This window comes from Lonchura striata, chromosome 5, assembly GCF_050655825.1.
Source record: "Lonchura striata isolate lonStrDom1 chromosome 5, ASM5065582v1, whole genome shotgun sequence".
In the NCBI taxonomy this organism is placed as follows: Eukaryota; Metazoa; Chordata; class Aves; order Passeriformes; family Estrildidae; genus Lonchura; species Lonchura striata.
In genome coordinates, this window is record NC_140707.1 from 64,331,238 (window position 1) to 64,353,693 (window position 22,456).

General features: G+C 35.8%; 1 protein-coding gene across 4 annotated transcripts in view; it reads right to left on the reverse strand.

Annotated features, from left to right (window-relative positions):
• Nucleotides 1-22,456, reverse strand: part of PPP1R13B (protein phosphatase 1 regulatory subunit 13B) — a 67,981-nt gene that overhangs the window by 29,939 nt on the left and 15,586 nt on the right. For all 4 annotated transcript variants that reach the window (XM_021528906.4, XM_077783940.2, XM_077783939.2 and 1 more), the window contains exons 2-4: nucleotides 12,393-12,540; nucleotides 6,075-6,194; nucleotides 4,534-4,601 (exon numbers count right to left, since the gene is read on the reverse strand). In XM_021528906.4, the coding sequence (XP_021384581.1) occupies nucleotides 4,534-4,601; nucleotides 6,075-6,194; nucleotides 12,393-12,540 (336 nt within the window). The remainder of the gene's footprint in view (nucleotides 1-4,533; nucleotides 4,602-6,074; nucleotides 6,195-12,392; nucleotides 12,541-22,456) is intronic.

Consider the following 22,456-nt stretch of genomic DNA (forward strand, 5'->3'; position numbering starts at 1 on the left):
ACAAATTTGATTAAAACCTGTCTTATATGAATGGCAGCCCCTTCCAAGCTCACTGTTAAATGTTATAAACAGAGTGCTTAATACTTACAAGCTTATATTAAATTGAATTTGCAGCTCAGCTTTGAAGAACAACTTCTATCCAGACTAAGCTCTTTATCCTTCAATTGTTCAAATGAGAAACTTCAAGCAGGTACATATAATGTATTTCTCATCTGAGTTTATTACTTCTGTTTAAAATGGGGCTTGTTTGCTTTTTTCCTCACAATTATATTTGTTATATCTTCACCTGACAGGTTATGGAAACTTTTATTAATTTGTATGTGCAAGAATACTTGTAAATGGCCCCCTATAACAAAATGTACATTAGATGTTTAATGCCTTTTTGTCTGGTCACACTCATATGGATGAAATGGTTAAAGCTAATGAACAATATATAATTTTATTCAGGGATTTTGGCCCCATTTGTAAATCTACCTAATCTCTAAGCATAGACTGGGACAAATCACACCACAGGGACTCAAAAGCAGTCTAGCTTTCCTGCTGTCATGATGGAGTGGAATACAGACTGCATCAGTGGGTATCCATGCTCCATCAGCAACCATGTATTCTCTGAAATTAAATCAGTGCTACAAAAAACTGCCTTGTGTATACATGTATGGAGAAGTTTTAACACAGCTGTTAATGGAATTTCCCTAAGAATTCCCTCAGTGTAAGACTCTCCTTGTACTAAAACAGCTGGACCACCTGTTGTTATTTTTCCTAAAAGCCTGATTGAAACACTAACAAAATAGTGAGCACAAGTTCTGTTACCTAATCAGCAGAAAACTTTTAATAGTCAACTTATTGTACTGGTAACAGCTTCAATACTAAGAAAATTTGCAGGAGTGTGTCTCTGGTTTGGGGTGATGGTCAAGTTTTTTTCCTCCACACAAATTTCTTCTATACTAATGTTAACACAAATTCTGTAGTGAGATAAAATGAGGTTCCACTTTGTATTTCTTGGCAAAGGCTTCAGTCAACATCCATAAGAAAAAGGTTTATTGATATCGTTCTCTCTGAATCAGGGGAGAAATTTGAGAAACAGCAAAATAAGTTTAAAAAATTGGCAGCAGAGACCAAAAACTGAGATTTTATTCTCCCCATGTAAATTATTACATATAAAATAGTTTATATTTAAAATATATTATTATTTATCTATAAGCAACTACAACAAATGTGTATTTCTTCATAAACAGACTGTTTTCATTACACAAATCTACTTTTTATTCAGTCCAATACATTTGACTTCTGGCACGTTCCTGTACCACATCCTTTTTCCCCGTCGCTGTACTACCTCTGTTTTCTCATCTCCAAGAAATTTCTGGGTTATCTGATTACCTTTTCATCTGGACAACTGTCATCATCCAGTCAGTGCTCTTTCTGGAAGAGCAGCATCTGATCCACATCTCCTGTTGAGGGCTGGCAGCTCAACCGGGATGGGACTCCCCAGTCCCTCTCCTGTCTGCCACTGACCCCCAGTGGTTTCACCTATATTTGCTCTGCCTCACTGTTCACAGGCTGCTGCTGCTACTGTGGAATGATGCTTGGATCATGCTAGGATATCAGAAAGCAAACAAAACCCAGCATTTCGATGACCACTGTTTCATGGCCACCAATCACAGAATCAAAGAATGATTTAGGTAGAAAGGAGCCTGTGGAAGTCATCTGGTTCAATAAGCTCTGATTGGAGCAATTCAGACTGCTCAGGACTTTATTCAGCTAGATCAAAATTCCACAGACTCTGTACAGTCTGTTCCAATGTCTGTTACTTTCAATGATAAAACATTTTTCCTTTATTTATTTAGAATTCCCCTTGTCACAGCTTGTGTTCAGATCCAATTGGCTCAGTTACACAAGCTAAAGAAAGGAAGCAGAGGAAGACGCAGCTGTTCTCAGAGAGGAGAATCCCTCCTGAGACATTGTCCAATATCCCTGGCAAAAGGAAATGTTTAGTTATGTAAGTCTGATCTTCACTCATCTGTACCTTTGTGTAGTGGCAGTAAGAGATCAGGTCCCAACTACAGCATAATTCCACTTCTAAGAAAGAAAGTTGTAAACAAAAAGAAAACCCCAAAAGGTCGCCTCTGGAATAAAAGCACCTGTCAGTTCACAGCACCTCACTGAGTTTTTCCTTTAGACTTTGTTTTGCAGAATGCAAAGTTCCCAGAGGAATACTTACAGGTAAGTATTCTTTTACAATAAATGTTTCACTGCTGGAAGAGACCTAGCCTATTCTATTTTTAACTTGAAAAATAATCTAATGAAATTTAAGCATTTACATAATGTGATTTTAAGCTAGCCATTATTTAAGTAATTGCTGATCAAGCACATATAATTTCAAAGAACATCAACAAAAAAATCTCACTGCATATGACAAAATGCCAATTAATAGAATAATATAAATTTAACTGGATAGGTTGCCCATAATTTTTTCCAAGACTATTGGTTCAATCAATAAAACTAACATTCATCTTAATGTTTTCTATGCATATCACACTTGCAGCTCTACCCAATATTAAGCAAAAAATCAACTATTGCATCCTTAAAGCAGGTACACATAATAAAAACATACCTGAATGCAGAGTATTTGGTAAAATCTGAGCTGTCTTCAATGTTCCATTGGTTTGTGTTGATTTTAGGGCTAGTCTAACATTCAGCATGCCAGCAACAATGAATAAGCCTAATGCATTACGTAAGTGTAAGCTGATTAAATCCTTGATCCTGAAGCCACCTCTTTTTCCCCCTCCCCCTCTGATTTAAAACTTAGCACAATTGAAAATCTTAGTTTCAAACACTTCCAAAACCTAATTTGTACTATTTTTAGCATAAAACCCACTACAATTTTACATTACTATAACGCCCTCAGGTTTTAGTCTTTCTTCTACTTTCATAAACCTGGTATTTAATACATTCTATTTCCCAAACCTGGTAAAAGTCCTTTTTAAAGTGATCAGTTCCCCAACAAATTTTAATGTTGTGGCCAACTTTTGGGATTTTAAAAGAAAAGAAAATAAGTGTCCTGAATGGAATGAAGATAGAAGTTATTCAAGTTATCAAGTCTGAGCTTTATCCATAAAACTCAGAGCAAATTCAATTCAATACAGAGCCATGCTATCATAAAGCTTAGCCCTGCCAAGAAGTGAGACTGTAAGGCATTCTGCACATGCCAGTCCTAATTTCCAAATATACCATATCTCCAATGTAGTGTCTGAGCTACAACCCCTATGGAGGAGTAGATCAGGGGAGGTCACAAAAGAGTTATGTCCCCCAGCACTTTATAGCACCATGATCTCACTACATTGTCAATATGACAATGGCAGCAGGATAAACGGATCCATGCAGCAGAGGGTATCAGCCAGTGTTCTCTACAGAAAAGGAATGTAGAAAGCAATACATGATTAACTGTTTTGAATAGCGAAAAAATTCCTTGCCCTAGGTCCACATGCCATACACCAAACAAGCTGCAAACTGAACAATTCTGTTGCTACACGGGAGAGCGTGTGATCTTTAAATGTTAATTATCAGGCAATATAGAAGCACAGAACTGTCAAGTCTGCACAATTATTTTTAAGATTCTCAAATTGCAAAAACTGATTTATTTGCTTCTAAACTTTAAGTATTATTTTACTCTGAGAATGAACCATATGCACATTTGTAAAGTGACAGTGCTTTATTGAGACAATATAACTATGAACTGGTGAGTTCAAATGTGTTTACTGAAATTTTAAAATGTTTAAACATAGCTAACGATAGCTGGAGTGTCTTAGTAAAGGCAGCAGAATGGTCCTGAACAAACAAGAACAGACTATGCTTCGCAGAATCTTCATTAGTATTGAAGATGAAACAAGAGAGAAGAAAGTAAGGAGATTTTCAGCTCAGGAGTAGAAGGCTTTTAAGCCATGTTAATTTTGAAAGAGATATACTATGGTTTATGTAGAAAAGAAAATGTTCAAGCCAGGAATCACAGGTTGCCTATGGTATGTAATTTGTATTTTAAATTAGAAACCTAGTAATATATTAGTTAAAAAACCTCTATATGTAGAAATGAATCAAGTGCATAAAAATAGCATAAAGTGATGGCTCTGAGGGGTATGCAAGCTCTTCTACCAGCATATCCTCATATTTCAGCATATAACAGTATGTCATGAATCAATACCAGTAACATGAATCAGGGAAAAGATATGTGGACAGGCAATATATGTGTGAAAGAATAATGTAACTTGTTTTTACTTCACACAGAATAAATACAACAGATTAGAAGGTGAATTAATAAGACTATGGGGCTTCTCACATCATGTAATTTCTTTCTAGACAGAAAATCAGAGTGATGAAAAAGACACATTGTGCCATTCACTTTCTAATAAAATCAAAACAAAACCAAGATGAATATATTTTTGCCCAGTTCCCATCATAACACACCTCAAAAAGTAATAATTTCTAAAACACAAAATATTTGAGTGGCGTTGATCCAAACCGTTAAGATTTATTACTTACCCCATTCTCTGTTCGTTTCTCCACAGGTATATTTATACCATTTCTTTGATTTTGGGCTGGACGTCCACCTAAAAGTAAAGCATCACTCTTAGTGCAAAGTTCAGTTTTCAACACAAATGCATTTTACCTTCGAGTCTGTTGTCATATGTTATGAGAATTCTGCTCAAGAATTTGTATCAAACTTTTACCTGTCAATTTTTATTCTGCTAGTTTCAACATTTTCTTAGTAAAGTTACTTTTTGTAAGCAGTGAATCAGCAGAAATAAAGCCTTTACTTAACAGAATTCCTCAGTTAAAAGTACAAACATGCAGCTCTATTTTCCTGACTTCTCTTAAGGAAGAATGTGAGGAAGGGCAATACTCAAGGTTTATATTTTGTGTTCATAAGAAGCAGTAGCTTCAACTGAATACATTATAAATTAATATAGTAGAGGAAGCTTTTATAATGTCTAACTTATAAACAACATTAATCTAGAAATCCATCCATAGCTCAATGATTAATTCAAAAGCCTTGCAAGCATGGTTCAGGAGCAATGCTTTCCTTGTACATTTAAATTCTTTGGCTTTAAGTCTATCTTAAAATTCTTAACATTATATTTGTATTGCCCAAAGGATAACAGACTATTTTGCAAAGTACGTAATTAACAAAGTTCTCTCACACATTTTTGGGTCTGCTATTTCTGCATTCAAAACAAGCAGGCAACACTTAAAAATAAGAGAAGCCTCAGCTGAAAGCAACAAGGACTCAGCAAAGACTTGAAATCCTGTTGTTAAAAGTAGTCAGATTAGTTGAATGAGTCAGTAATCTGTGCATGCAAACACATCTCACTGAGACACCTTTCCTGTCCTTCAGACAGTCTGACAGACATCAAGTCTATAATTCACAGCCTCAAAACTCTTCTCATAGATTAAGCACAGTCTACACAGTAAGTTAGCTAAAACACTTCTATTTTTTTATTCCAGTCTTTTAAGAAGCCCCATTTCACTGGGCACCATTTCATATAAACACTTCTCCTACAGAACCAAGCAGCCCAGCAATTTTTCAAGATGCAAATTTTCATGACTATTAAATATACCTACATCAAGTACTGAGAAAGCAAAGGCACAGAAACCTCTGCCAGTGATGTCTGTAAAATAGATCTGAGATTTTAAAGGAGGCAAAGGAGTTTAACAAGTCTTTCTCTGTGCAACTGAAAGAAGAAAAAAGAACCATTCTACCCTCTCAAAATGTAGGGACTTTCAGTAAGAAAAAACTACATCAAGTCTCTAATATCCACCAACTTTTTTGGATCCAAATTAAGCAGAATACAAACAGATCTTACTATTACTCAACAGACTGGTAAAAATTATTCTAAAGAAGAGAACTGGTGCACAAGAACTAGAATAAAGGTGCCCCTGATCAAGGTTCAAAATGGCTTTGGTACAAGGAAGTTGTATTACATATAACCACTGTGGTTCACTGAACGAACTGAAAACCAAAACGTTTCAGAAATCTTTTAAAATCTATTTCAGTCACAACACTACAGGATAAATGTACTTACTCTGTTCATTGCTTTCAGCTGGCGACTCTTCATGACGAAGAAAAAATTTCACCTCTTCCCTGCGGGGGCCCCACTTCTGTAGGTGGTCATACATCATGTGGTCAAAGGGTATGGGGCGCTCTAGAAGACCAAGACCAAAAATACCTCATCACAACTCCTTAAAATCAAGCAGGGCTACACAGAACTCTTATTAATATTCAGAATGTCCTTTTTGGTAACAGTTCAATCTATCTGATGTATTTTGTCTTACATAAAATTCAAGAAACAGGCACGAACTGGATGTATGGTATTAAAAGCTGACCTGTTACTGTAACACAGCTCACTGCTCCACAGTGAGCAGAACCAGTTTGCAAATCCGTACCAGTTCTTAGGAGCCCTAATTTAGGAAATAGCAGCTTTGCTTCCCATCACCACCAAATGGATAATTTGTTCTACTTTAAAATGATTCATTCAATTTGAACCTCTGGATTTCCACACAGACAAAAAGCCTTAACATTATATTGATATTTCATCTCCTAAGAACTTGAGCAGGTACTCCCACTCTAATACACTTTGCCAGACACTAACCTTCAGTATATGCAGTATATGTGCAATTACTAGACACTCCTTGAACAGATAAAGACTATGTTCTTTGCAACAGTAAGTGTCTTTGCTTTCCCCCAAGAAAACATTTGCATATTTCTTCTAAACTGATCATATATTGTTAGTAAGAGACTAAACACAATACATTTAGTATTTAAAATGAAAATATGTTTAAGAAGACAAGTTTTTCACTGCTTCCACAATTATGCTTCCATTTCTTACCAGGTATTTTTATTCATATAATAAAATCTCCATTTTAAGATCGAATACTAGACTAGCTAAGGCACCAAAATACATCTTCTAACCAGAATAAAATTTTATTATATTATATACTATACTTTGTTGTTAAAAGCAAAATACTTTTGGCCTCCAAAACCCAAACCACACTATCTCCTACTGGGAAAAGTACCACTAAGTTTGTTACCCATTTCATACTTCACTCACTTGACATGAGAAGACAAAATTATTCATATAAGAGAAATCTTGGGAAAAAAATTTACAAATATACCTTTATGTAACAAAATGTACCTAAATTTATATACATTACGAACTACATAGATGTACATGTCTTGATGCTCTTAGGATACTTAATTGTTAAAAACCAATACATTTTAATAAATTGTTTTACAATGCATTTAACACAATAAACTTTTGTCAAAATATGTCAAGTAGGTATGTGATTAGCCACAGTTAGATGTAGCTGCTTTCAGTGGGAAGAGCCATTCAAACCACAAGCTAATCATATTCATCAGGTGACTGGTTACTTATCATCCTTAAAAAAATACCCTGCACCCACCAAAAACCCAACTCCCCCAAACCAAACCAACAACTACATTTAAAAAGTAGATTATTTGCTTCACTTCTTCCTGTTCCTCACTCAAGTGGTATCATAGAAACATTGTCAATAATGTTTAAGCACACAAGAATAAGGTCAGTAGCTTATTGCTACTCAGTTCTTGAAAAGGAATTTTAAAAGCATGATTTTCAGGTTTTTCAACTCCTAAAGTAAAGTAAGGTTTCAAGTGCTTTGAAGCATATCCACTAAAATTGCAGCATGAGTCTTCTAAAGATCACTGAATGTAAAAATATTTAAGTGGTTTAGTTCAGAGACTTTAGAACACAAGATATGAATCTTTAGGAATTTCTCCCAAACAGAAAAATTGCTAGGCAAACCCAGCTGTAACAGGGATGGACTAATTATGGAATGGTGAGGAGTAGCTGCAGCTTCACTCCTGGTTGAGCTGGTCTCCCAATAAAAATAAGGCCTGATCCCAGGAGCTAGTCAAAGTAAGAGGTGTCATTTACATAATGCACCTTCAATAATTACAACTAATATTTTTCAGACAATGACAATGGAAAGAAATGGCAAAGACAGTTTTCTACTGGTTTAGCAGTTCTTTCACAAAACCAGTTTGGGATGTTATCCTAACGGAGACAGAAAGCAGGTTAAAGTAGTAACAGCATCACTTATGTCACTGAAACAATGAAAAGAAAGGTGGAGCAGCAGTAAACATTCTGTGCAACCTGGCTATATGAAACAAATTCAGGAAACAAAGAGGAAGAAGAAATGGACAGTAACACTTAAGACATGGTAAGAACTGAAATCCCCATTCCTTCCTACAATTTAAATCCTTTAAATCTATAAGAAGTGCTAGAACAAAGCATGATTTTTTATTTCTAATATAATAGTACAAGAGATATTTTCTGAAAATCACTGTTCCTTAAGAACCAAAACAAAATCAAAACAAAAAGAAACACTACAGTTAAATCTTTCCTGGCTGTTCTAGCTTCAGAAATATCTGTCAGTATCTGGTTTCTCAAAGCTATTTCAAACTTTAATTAAAAAACAAATTAAATAGAAGAGAGCATTCTGAGAGTGTGAAGAAAAATTTAAATAGAACATGGATACAGAGTAATAATAAAAGGCTGGATTCCTACACTTCAGCAACACATAAAAAATTATCTAGAGAACATTTATTTTCATGAATAACAAAGCAGAAAACCATGATAAATGCATACATCAATATTAACTGAAAAAGCTGCCTTAGATTTTAAGTTGGATCAAGATTCTAAAATATCTTTGAGAAATGAGCTATACTCATTTCCTTTTAAGTAAAAGTTTTAGAGGATGGGCTAGTTTTAAGTATTCCAAAACAAAACACCCTTTAAATCTGAAACACAGATACTGCACCAATGTTTCAGAAAAGAGATGCAAAATTCTTCTGCTGGAGTTACAAATCCACTATTTAGAAGTAAGTTTCAGTCTTCAAAATCTATTTTCATCCTGATTTCAAGGATCCTGCTATGTGAAATAAACACATTTATGCCTCCTCTACATGAAAACCAGAATAAAATGAAATGGATTTTCTCCATAGGGAAGTTTGCTGTTATGTCTGGAATGAGTTTTTCCCTGTTCAGGTTTGCTTACACTCAGAGTAAGAAACTATTTCTTTTACACTCTCTTGCCTCCTATGTTACCACAGTGAGGAATATCTGTTATGACCATTTGCTTGAAGGGCATTCCAGGTGTAAATGAACTGAAAAATTCAGTACTGGGTGGATTTAAAGGTTGTAATCAATTATTTTGAAACCTACTGCAAGCTCCTGGCATTACACCTGTCTTTGACACTCCTTACTGGCTGCTATTTGCAATAACAGGGGAATGAGGAAGAACATTCTGGTTTTGTCTCCTGCTACAGAGCATGAGAAATCCTTGCAAAAAGAGTAGGCTTCAAACTGACAAAGCCTGATATATCAGGTGCAAATTGACTTTTTCAACTACTTTTTAATCTCAAGAAACTGGAAAGATGAAGGAACAGAGAATGAAAACCAAAATCAAATGTGAATAAATTAAATGCTTAGGCCATGCAGCTCTGAGAAGAATCATTTTCTTGACTCTAATGCAATCAATATCTAAACTATTTTACAACTCTTGTGAAGCCCTCAGACATTTCTTTGTCACACAAAAGCAAAGAAATGAAAGCTACAATAATAAATAAACCAATATGTTTTCCAACAGCTAAGCTATTGTAATCTTCCTCTGCACTGTAGAAATCTTACATAGTTTTTGAATTTAGTAACATTTTTCTGGAAGAAAATTGGTCTCATCCTCTAAAAATAAAATCAAGTGTTTGTCATCTACTTGTACATACACATTCAAAACAGGAAGACTATTAAAACAGACAGTATTTTGTTAGAGCAATACAGTTTAGAAAGGCTTTTGGGCATGCAAACTGTTATTTGTACCTGATGATAAGATTACAGTCCACAAGCCCCAATGCTTTGAATTTGAATAGACATGCATTATTCAGCTGGGCAACCTAAAAGAAGCTGTGGCTACCTGTAGAGTAGAGGAGTTAAGCACATTCACAAGAGGCCAGGAAGACTCTCTCTTAAGAAGGGAGGTGTAATTTGTCATTTGTGCCACAGGGAGAGACTGCCAGGAAAACAGACCACTCACAGTGTGACTAAATCTAACGTGTTTTTTCAGCCCATGATTTGCAGTATTAACTTTTGTTTTGAATTTTACTTTCCAAAACGTCCTCTGAAAGAACACTTGCAGATCTCTTGAGGATAAGGGTGAGGGATCAGAGACAGTGTAATAATAAATATAAAATATGCTTTTCCACTGGCACAACATGCAACAGTTTTACTGCAAATTGCCTCGCACTTCCCACTCAGAACCATAGTTTAAAGTTTGTTGTTGTAACTGTCACATGTAACTGTTCAGACTCTTGTTTTCTACATCAGATCTCCACTCCAGGCAAAATTATTTTTAAAAATCTCAGTGGAAGAAGTTCAATTTAGGTCTCAGAAGAAGCAGAAGGAAAAATTATCATATATATGCCCAGGTCATTCCACTGAGAAATCTATGTACCCTAGACTTTGGGTCAAGAAGCTGAGGTCACAGATTTTCTAACATCATCCTACATTTAAGAACATTAAAATAAACATTTGTGCTGAAAGTCCCATCAGAGAGCCTTAAAACCAATGTGCAGGATATAATTTTTGCTGACACAACAGGTCAAAGACCCAGAAACATAAGCAAGTGATGTATTTTTTCTTTCATTCTCTCCAGTATTTTCTATGCTACACCTTCAGTGGACTAGATCTATAGAGTTATCACCTTGCAAATTTAGCAAGTAAAGCTACCTTTGTGAAAGCACCTTCATGTGAGTTTTACCAGAAGCTCAGAACTAACAACAGCTCTGGGCAGGCCTCTGCTCCTTCACCTAAGTGTCTTTATGTAGATCTCCACTTCAGAAAACTGGGTGAGATTAACAGAAATTTAACAGAATTAACAGAAAACAACCACCTAAAAGCAGACAGCTCCTTATTCTATTCACAGTAATATCCAGATCTCCACTGGCTTTAATGGGATCAAAGAAAGATAATTCTCAGGGCGGATACACAGAAGAGTCTTTATCTCTCCATTGCAACTTCATGGATAAATTCTATTTCCCACTTTATAGAAACTTGTAGCTTTCATTATCTAACACTTAGAGAAATAAAGTATTACACTTGCAGATAAAATATTATCTCAATCTTAAGAGTTATCATAGAAAACCTGTGCTTCTAAGGTCCAAGGTTTGCAAGGTTTAAGTGTTCCAGGAAAATGCTGTGGATCACTTTTCCAGTTTTTAGTCACCCTTTAAAGCTAGTCAACACATTCTTTCCTACACATTTTAAGAAGTACACCTTCAAAGTATTGTGAAAGCAAAAGAATAAATAATATCACATATGACACTTTCACTGACAAGGGGTTGGAAAATATTAGGAATATCCGAGTGCATTTGGAGTCTGCAGATCCATTTTAGAAATCTGTGATGCACTTGGCATCAGAGACTCCATAACCTAAATTTCCAATTTGAAGATGTCTGAACCATTCTTCAAGTTCTGTCCTTAAAGACAAGCTTTCTAACTAAGTGTGTACTGAATTTGTATTCCTAGAATTGCAGGCATACAATTCTTAACCTTTCCCTGGTTCACTCTGTCATCCCACCCACCAACTCTACTTCCATCCATCCACTGATAAATGATAACCTGGAGGTTTGTACTACATGCAACTACAAGAATGCATTTAAAAACACAATCTACCGTGCATGGATTTTGACACATTCCTGAAAAGAACTGCCTGCCTCATGATTCTGTGAAATAACAATTGCAACACAAATAGGATATGGACACTATTACCTGCTCCAAGAGAGGCTGGCAAATCTTTGAGAAGCAATGTTCACTAATAGATGAGAGATACTATGTCCTATTCTGCCATAACACTGTCTGCAGAGCATCTGCTATTCATGATACAGAAGGAAAAAAAAAAATCTATACCCTTTCTTATACCCTTTCAGGTAGTGTTCACATGCTAGCAGTCAGGAAATAGGACTGGAAAGAATGCAGGTGGTGATCTGCACCCACTGACTGCAAAAACATCATCACGAGATTCCCTGCTGCCATTTAAATACCCTCCGTCCTATTAGAAAAACAAACACAGAACACTAACAGGCCTTACACATGCATTTTATAAAATGCTTCATGCTGAGGAAGAAAACAGAAAAGAGTCAAGAATTACATTAATCTCTACAGTTATTTGAGTCACCATCCTTTGTGTCAAAGTCTACTAGACGAAAAAAAAAAGAGTACAGTATGTAATTGAAATAATTAGTATTGAGAAGTCACTCTTTTTTATAATTGATGCATATATTAAAATCCATTTCCAGTGAACATTTTACTTACCATTTCCACGCCATACTTCAGCCAGATGACAGCTTCCTTCTCCAGGCTCTTTGCAGAACTCCACTACATCACGACAGGTTGTTTCTGGTGTAATTGGAACTTCTGTCAGAATCTGTTCATTGTTGCTCAGAAACACAGTTAATATCATCTGAAAGACATAAGAAGAAAAGTAGCAGAATATTAAAGAAAAAAAAAAGAGAGACAAACAAAAGATTATGGGTAAATATTTTTCCCCCTCTGTAAATGGAAATGTATGCCTAGGATTGGTTACAGCATTCCAAAGTTGTTTTCAGTTTCCTGTACCTTTGGCAAAGTTTTCGTCCTTTTTGGTTTTTTTTGACAGTACATGAAATTGAGATTTTTTTTTTTATAAAAGCTTGAGTTGAAATGCTTTAGTTCTGTCTGAAAATAAGGTTGGGAAGAAAGTAACAAGTTTCAGCTGTGTTAGATACTTGAAATTATAGCATTCAAATGCTGAAAATAAATTCACACTTTGGCAAAGTAACCAGAAGCTTCAGGATGTACTCAAAGACAAGTATTCCTAAAATGCACTAAATATTCTGAAAGACACCTTACCCTAAGCTCCTGCTTAACATTAAATGAACAGTTTTATACATTCTCTCTGTACCTTAATTCCCATCTGCAGTGACAACACTGTTCTGTAAACGGTGGATGGAAAATAGGGAAGAACATCATGTTTTAGAAGGCAAAAAATACCACAACAGTAAGTGTCCCTAAAGAACACGATAAAGTTACTAACTTTACCTACAATGAAAGCTCTGCCAGATCTTTCCCATAAATAAAACGTGGCGTCACATATTGAGCCTAATAACAGCTCTTCATTAAATGAGCACTCTCCAGGTAAATAAAAGTTGTGCTCCAATTTGCATAGGCAACTCCTAAAAACATTCATAATACTTTTATCCGTGGGACACATTCATCAGCCAGACTGGAGACTGACATTAATAACAGCTAGATACTGAGTAAGAGCAGTCTGTCTACTTTAGAAATAGACACAGGACAAATTCCAAGAAAGCCCAGGCTACAAGCTCTCAGTCTCGTCAGTCCTCCAGGCTATTTCAGTCCAAGCTTCTACTCTCCCCCAGCCTGCCAAGTCTGCATGCTGTGTCCTGAAGTTTTCAAGTACCTACACTTCAACACAAGAAGCAGTCAACCAGAACTGAAAATACACCAGAATTCACCCCCGAGTTTTTCTAACAGCAGCATAAAGGAAGCCATGGTAAAAGCTATAAGCTAGAGGAAGCTACAGGACGAAACCAACAGATAATAATGAAAGTGCCCTAACCACCCACTGTAAACAGCTCAAAATATTATTGTTCCCCCAACAGAAGATTCAGACAGTCTCAATATTCAGTGACTGTGGTTATATAACAAGTGACTGATGTTGAATCTACTAGTGGAATTTGACCTCGTATTTAAGAAGAAAGAGTCACATACATGAACATAAACCAAAAAGCTTAGAAGAAACCTTAAGAGGTCATCTAATGCAGTCTCTTGGCCTCAGGCAGGATAAACTACACCTGCATTATTCTGCAGAGATGCTTGTCTAACCTGTTCTGAAAAGCCTTTCATGATGGAAATTCCACCACTTCCCTAAGCCATCCACCCCAGAAATCCAGGGATTCCTGTTGCAAGAGGAAGTTTCTTAAAGTCTAGTTAAAGTTTTCCTTACCACCATATAAACCCCCTAGTTCTTCTAGCCACAGGGGAAATAGAAAACACATATTTTTCCTCTTTTTCCCTCCTCAGTTAAATTTAAAGAACGTGCAATATGTAAGTAAATTAAGTAACTTAAATTAAACACCAGTTTAACAAAGCTACTAGTGCCAGTGTACCAGTTTCCCCATAGCACTCAATAGTAGTTTCAGAACAAAACTCAAACTTTTGGAACTTTTTGAGAATACCACGAGACCATGGCCTTACTGCCTTTTATGTGTAGAAGACCTCTTTTCTTGGTATCAAAGGATATACAGAATGTCTTAACATCTTGTGACTTTACATGGTTTCCAGGTTTTGATTTCCTTATTGCTGTAAAAGCAACACTAGCCCAGAAAACTTGTTTTATGTCTTAAAGATTATATATCTGCAGACAAACTGAAAGAGGAAGAAAGCTTTGTAGATGTTATCCTATTTATCTAAGTCACTTCTCCATAAATTCCAATCTCAAGCACTACATAAACTCACAGTCCCCGTGGCAATACGAGGACAAAGTCTGCTGTACCTGACTCCCCCAGCTCAGAGGGCAGCAGTATTGTCCTCTGCAAAGTTGGGTGGCACAGTTTCAGCCCAGGGAAAGGTATCTCACTAATGAGGAAACAAGGTGCTGCAGCCAACAATTGGCGTAACACTCTTCAAGGAAACTTGGCTGAGTAAGGATTTGTTTATAACAGGTTGAGTAATACTAAAGGAACTGAAACACTGTGCTGCAAAACAAATATCCCCACATACACAGCAAGACTCAGAATATTGAACATTATTACCATGTTTATTATATATATATTGCAATATTAATTATAATTTCAAGTCAATGTCATACATGTCCCTGTTTCTAGTGGGAATGGGTAAGAATCAGAGGTACTACATGGTGATAAAATACAAATAAGCATTGATGGAGCCTGGAAATTTGCTGCTGAGGAACAAAAGTGAAGCATACACATGAAATACACAAGTACACCCACTGAAGTAAACCAGTTACACACACACAAAAAAAAACCATTCTTCACCACATATTAGGACACAAAAGAAATTATAAAGTCTTATTTCTCATTTTAAATTATTTCTAAATGGGAGCAGCTGAACAAAACCTATCTTGTAAAATTGTGACCATACCATTGTAGCATTTCTTTCATCATCTCTCAATTCACAGTTTTTAATATGTGAACACAATGACCCACAACAGGATCAACCCACTGCTCATGAGCAAATCACTTCAGGGATTCTAAATCATGTATTTTTTCCACAAGCTCCAAACCTTACACTTCTTCCTTCTCAGCACACATATGGGTATTAACTGTTACTCCCCTCTATGGCTCCTGCTACCAAACCAATGGTTTGATTCCAATTTTCACAAATTCTTGTTTCTTTTCACTCAGGCTTTTTTTTTTTTTTTTTTTTTAACCGTCATGCAAACCCTAGTGTATCCCATTACATTTCAGGTGTTTTTCCCATCACATAAACTACAACAAACCTCCCAAGCTGGCTTCCAAACTACTGTCATCTCACTTCTCAGCTGATAGGTGACCTCCTCCTAGGACTTGGTATCAGTATTCTACCCGAATCTTCTAACAGATCCCTGTCTAATACTTGCACACATTTCTCTTAGCATGGTCTCTCTCCTTCATCCATTTCTTCTTCAAACCATACTTCATGTATTATTTAAAGGACACATTTCATCATCCCTGCAGTCTCTCAAGGAGACAGAAACCTACAAGAACATTTTCCTCACTTATTATCTCACCTCTTTCTACAGTTGAATAATGTCACCTACAAAAATTTCACTAGACATCACTCACACAGATGATAGTTTTATCTATCTAGATCTGATCTCCTGCTAAGAAAACTGAAATACTGGCAATCTTCAGTTGACTCTTATGAATGCCTAGCTGTCAATTCAAGTTTTATGAGGCTGTAACACAGTCCTTAGCCATGTTTCTCCAATGATTCTCTAGACTTCATTCATCATAACACACAGGTACCTAATCACCCTCAGCTGCAGTATAGACATCTTGGACAGAAATAATTTTCTCAGTCTTCTGTCTCAGGTCTGTCTCTACTTTTCCTGTACCGTATGTAAAACAGTGTTTTCTCCCATAAAGTGGTCTAGCTATTATGTCAGTTTACAAACTTGCAAAAAAGCGTTTTCCAACTTTTCACTGCTGTGCCTTTTTCACTCATGACAACTAACACAACAAAAAATCACCCTTCATGCCTATAGCCTTTACCCAGCTGCCTTTGTGTGTCAGTCCTGATAAGCACAATTTATTTGTTTTCACTTTCAATCTTCTTTCTTATCACTTTTCCCTCTCTATCAAGACATTCATGTTGAATCGGCCCTTTAAACCTGTTTCTTCAGTGTTGTCCACCATGCCTTATATGCACCTGCAAAGCAACCTCATTATTTTCCTTGGAAATCCTCCTTTGCTGCTCTGGCTAGAAAAACACATGAGACACAAGTCTAAGTCATTAATACACTGAACATTGCTGCCAGTGAGGTGATAAATATTGTTTTGTCTCCTTAGACTTCAGTAACCATCCAGTTCATCGCTTTCTTATCCCTAACCAAGATTCCAAGAGCTGTGCCAGAGATACATTCAGCTTGTATACCACGGCAGAGATCTCACTAGTCACAACTAAATGCCTTACACACAACTATACAGAAACAAATCATCTTTCAAATGGGTCTGATGGCCTTTCTTCTAAATGAGCTTGCCCTGGCTGTCCTAGAATCCACCTCGAGTGTTTTGCTATTTAAGTTACACTCCCCTAGTACAGTGTGCAATTACTTATGACTGGAATAAAACTAGATTGCCACCCTAAAAGCAGCTGATGTAGCATGTTGATTCTTAGTTAAGGTGTGGTCTAGAAAATTCTAACTGCTGAACAAAGTCTTTGCCTCACCATTTTTCCACAATTTTACTGAAAAAAACCCAACCTTTTCTTCATCTTCAACTAGTGAATTAAAAAAGTATACAGTTAAGTAAATCCTCTTTAACACTTTTTGTGGAGACAAGAACTACCTCTCTTTCAACTACTACCTCATGCTACCAAGACCCAAAACACTGCAGATTGCTAAGAAATAAAAACTGTACACCTCTACCTCCATCACCTGATGCCCAAGCTAATTTACTAAGTCAGGCATTTCCTGATATCCTACTCACACCAAATTGAGATATTTAAGCTACCGGAAAGGAACCAGACAATACTATTTCAGGACATGCCGAAACATTAGAATTAAAAACAAGTTTAAAATTATTTTCTTACAGCAATATTGGTGTATTCTACTACAAAAAAAAGGGAAGTGAGGCCTGTGGCTGAAGATGGTGAACTATTCAGCTGGCCTTTTATTTTCTGTAAAACCATTTTTAAACTTAAATCCATGTTTCCAAACAAAACCAGAGCTCCTGGAAAAAACTCATCTGAAGATCATTACTTTTCCTGAATGTAATTTTATGTCCATAATTTAAAAAAGAAAGACACGTATAGGAAAGTTTAGAAGCAAGATCACTCCAGCAAAAATCAAAGGTTAAGAAAAAACACCCCTACATCCCAAGAAAATGAAGATGATGAATTTTTCTTTGTGCTATCTATTACTCTTATGACTCAAATTTAGAAAGTCTACATGATGTTAAAGATAGAGCAGATAATAGATAATTTTTTGAAAAACTTTTGTCAATTTAAGAATTATCAAACATATGACTGTGATTTAAAAACACACTGGATTTAATATGGCTAAAGTCATATACTACTGTTCAGTCATATTAGACTCTCCCTTTGCCTTTTTTTTAATCTTTAAACCAGCCTAGAACTTTCACTGTGTGAATGAACAAGAACAAAAAACCCTTCTCTTCTCGCAGATCACTGAACAGACATTTCAAATACAAGGCTGACACACAATGAACTTAAAGTACAAAACAATTTCTGATAGAAATGCCAACTTCAATCCTTCTGTTTCACAGGAAGTGGAAGGCATTATCTTCTCACCATGCATTTTCTCCTTACAAAGAGTTCCTAAACATTCATTCATGATCTAGCAATGCTTTGCCATTTCAGAGCTTTTAGAGTGCCTACAACTCCAAGTTCATAACAATCAGTGAAGACAAGACTTGTTCAAAGTGAATTTCTCTATAATAGTAGAGACCAGAATTTTAACAACTTGTCTCAGCATTTTAAGAACTTCTGTCCCCGATTTTGCTAACTCAGGAGTCCCAGGAGTTTGCTACTACAATACAGTTTTAAGTGGAAATTCCAAACCCATATCTTGCTGAAATGTCATAATCCCATCAATCAAATAAGAACTTTGAGTAAGACTGTGGATTTCAACTACTAGAAAAATTACAGAATGAGAGACAAGCAAAATGTGAATACTTATAAAAATCATCCCTTTGGTGATGAGATATATTAATATGTACAACCTTGCATGTAGAATGGTCAGGGAAAAAGTTACAAGTTATCAATTATCTCATGCAAGTTTGCTTGTCTGGGATTCACACTATTATATAAAACTTCCATCAGCTACACTTGTAGAAATTGTAGTTGTACATTTCAAGCATTAAAGCAGAGTTTTAATTTTTGTTGCAATAGGAACACAGACCTTTTTATGATTACAGACTTAATTAGGTAAAACTTTAAGCAATTACATTTTAAAAACCCACAGACTATGAAATTTTAACCACAGAACTGTTTGAATTAAAGCCACCTAAAGATCCTTTCTCAACTCAAGTCATGAGTATTTCTTTATACTACTGGGATTTCAGAATAAACAAATCCCAAATAAATCTCTGATGTTATTATGTGGAAACCCCAGAAAATAGTAGTAAAATCAAACAATTTAACTTCTCTGTATTAATAAGAAACATTTCAAATCCATCTAATCAACAAGTTATTCACCAGCATGCTTTTTCCAATAATTATTTATCTTCAGAATAAAGCTGATATTTTTAAAAATAAATCTGTTAAAGAATTTATTGCAGTATGTTTATGAGCCTTAATTCAAATTAAAGCATCAGGACACACAGCAAATTTACTATCAATTACTGTGGTTTTCACCAGAAGATTTCTTTCCTCTAACATCTTGTATCCATTCCCCATATTTGGGGTGAGAAATTACTGCAATCAATTTCCATATTTCTAAACAGCTTTCCTCACATCCTACTCACATTCACGCTGTGTAAACTTAAAGTTCAGGACAAAATTTAAAGCCCAGTGATGCTTTTGACTGTATTAGTAAAATTCACAAAGGCAGTGTAACTAACAGACTTCAGCTTGCACAGAATAAAAAAATGAGCAAAATTTTCTGCCAAAATGTAGACTTGTGAAACCAATAGTTTCTTACTATACTTTCAAATTTGAAGCCAACTGCTTCCATATGGCCTGCAAAAGAATCCACAAAACTGGGAGTGAATCTCACACACAAAAAATTTAAAGTATTCAGCTATGGGCTACTAACAAATATTAAAACCTTAAATTTTACTACTAGTAAACTCAAGCATTCATGAGGTTACTCAAAAATATGAACAAGGTCATATTATTTATGGTCAACACTTTTGATTTTGATCAAATCTGAAAAGTTCATGTTGCCTAAATGTACTTCAATATACTTATCTCACAAAAGCTTTTTTTTTTTTGCATCAGCTCATACGCTAGTTACATTAACCTGCTAATTTGCAATCACTAAAAAAAAATGGATCCATGTTGATATCCACATTCACCATACTCTGCACTAGACAACCTGCCCACAGCCAGAGAGTCATCAGACAATAGTTGTGCATAAAATTACTTCTTTTGCTGAAGCACAGGAGTAATTTTAATTAAGTATTTAACTCCTCTTACCGAGGAGTTTAACTCCTCTTTTAGAAATGTAGAAGTATAGATTTAAAAGAAAATCTTATAAAAATGTAGGGAAATCTTGTTTAGGGCCTACATGTTGTGAAGGCTTTTACAACTGACAGAACCACAGATATTTCCTCTAGGGACTTCCAGGGTTTTGCCTTGCCCCCTTCACGAGCTGTCATATGCAATAGTAGGTGTTCAAAAACCTACACCTATCTGGTAGTTATTTGCTGAGGGGATACTTAGGACACTTTCTTTTCTTGGACAGAAAAAGAGCTACAGCATCATTGTAGATCTGGAATCTGAAGCCTCTTTCTCCTGCAGTGGCAGGGAAATAAGCCAGCATTTTTGTAAAAGGAGCGAGACAGCAACTATCATCAGCAAGACAGATCCACAAACTGTTAAATGAAAGGTACACAGCAGTTAAATGAAAGACTTCCAGAACTCTAGGAAAATCATACCTACTGAAAACAATAGCCAACTAAGAGTTCACTTGTGGAAACAACAAACAACCTACAGACTACAGGCTGTGAGAAGCAAGATATCAACAGAGCTAAAAAAACAACTGACCTAATAAATGTTAAGTTTCTGGTATCTGCCTAGGACAGAAGAGTGACATCATTTAGGCATTATAATCCTGCATCAGATTTTAGACTACATTTTGCTATATTAGAAATCAGAGTCAATCCATAGAAGTGAATGACTGCCAGATCTCCAGACATTATCTTTAGGGAAGCTGTTTGTTATTTGTTAAAACACTGTAATACCTTGTTTTAGATTCAGACAGTTCTGCTAAAATCAAGCAGAAGCAGAGATTTACATAAAATTTAAAAGGTGGGCAGTAAGCTTGTAGCTACAGCAGGGGAAACTGAGTACAGCTTAAAAGGGATAACTGAAAGAAAAGAAAATAAGAGATTGCATTACATATAAAACTGCTATTTTAGAAGAATATCTGTCCAAGTGCAATATTTATCATCATCAGCTAAAGCAACACAGCCTGAAGTTAAAGAAATCTATAAAACGTGCCTCTTGTGATGTTTTCTAGTGGAAAATATAATTTGGCACTTGCTACAGAATGAGTTCAACATCCCTGCATCATATTATCTTTTGGCTTGATTCCTAAATTGCTACATCTGGAGGAACAGCAAGAGATCTTGTTGTTGCTCCTTGACGCAAATAATTCTACCAAAGGACTGTCAAGACACTGGTTAACACGTAAGAGACTTTGGAACACAGGGATAATTCTAGGTACACTAACAAGTTCTGGCTGATAACATTGCTCCATCAGGCAACACAGATTAAAAATGGACTTTTATTATCCCCAAAACAAGGCTCTGAAATTTTGCTTTCTTTCACTGTTTAAAAGACAATGGGCTCTATGCTATCTTTTCATGATATACACAATTATTAAAAGGTGGAAGCTGGAGACTCTTCTTGAAAGATTTTCTGCTCTGATCAGTTGATGCTTACAAATGTTCACGATAATTCAATACTTAAGTTCTCACCTTGAAAATTCATATTACATGATTTCTTATAGGAAATGGGTCTTAGCAACCAAGAGCAGAAAACTGATCAAGCAGCTCTGAAGTTCCAGCGATTTTTTAATACTTGCTGTCTTCATTAAGGATACTCTTTTTTATATTCTGGAATGTTTTTTTGCTGTGAATCTTCAAATAATGAACTTCATCTAGTACTACCTGCCTAATTTCAATGAGATTTATCTAAAGCATCTTGAAACAAACCAATAAAATCAGCTATCAAAATTTTATTCTGATTAATTAAAAAGTAAAAAAAAAAAAAATTCCAATCTATTTAAGAAACTAGCAAATAACCCAGATATAACACAGGATTTTGGAAGTTGATAAGGCCTATAAATATGAATATTCCTTAAACAGTGAATTCCTACTAAACTCTCAGAAAACTGCAACGATTGCTACATTTGCAAAATGCAAATGCACAAAATATTACTAATACACAGGAAAGGTCAGAAGGTTGGAGGACAGCAAGGCTCCAGATCAAAACAAGGCTGCACTGGTGCAGTGATCTTTCCAATTGTCCATAAACCCCACCACTTTATTTAACAAAATATGAACATGATGCTCATAGTTCACTATTCTTCACATCCTCAGGTCAGGGTCCTCCAAACCAAACGGTTCAGAGTTATGTGGGGACCCCCAGCACAAGGTCAGGTGTGGCCTCAGAGCACCTCGGGAAAAGGATGAAGGAACCACTGTGGCACTACAACTGCATCTCATCATACAACATCCCACACATCACTTAGTTCTAATGTTCAGAGATCTAAATCTTTCACATCTGACAGGGTAACCAGTATGCCACACCTCTAATGCATCACAAGCTTGCTAAAACAGTCCTAAAGTATAAGCTGCCCATTCTATTTCATCAAATGATGAGATATAAATAACATATTAAAAATACTCTTAAATATTTTATTCTCAAAATAATTAAGGAAGACATGGCTGAAGAACAACATAACT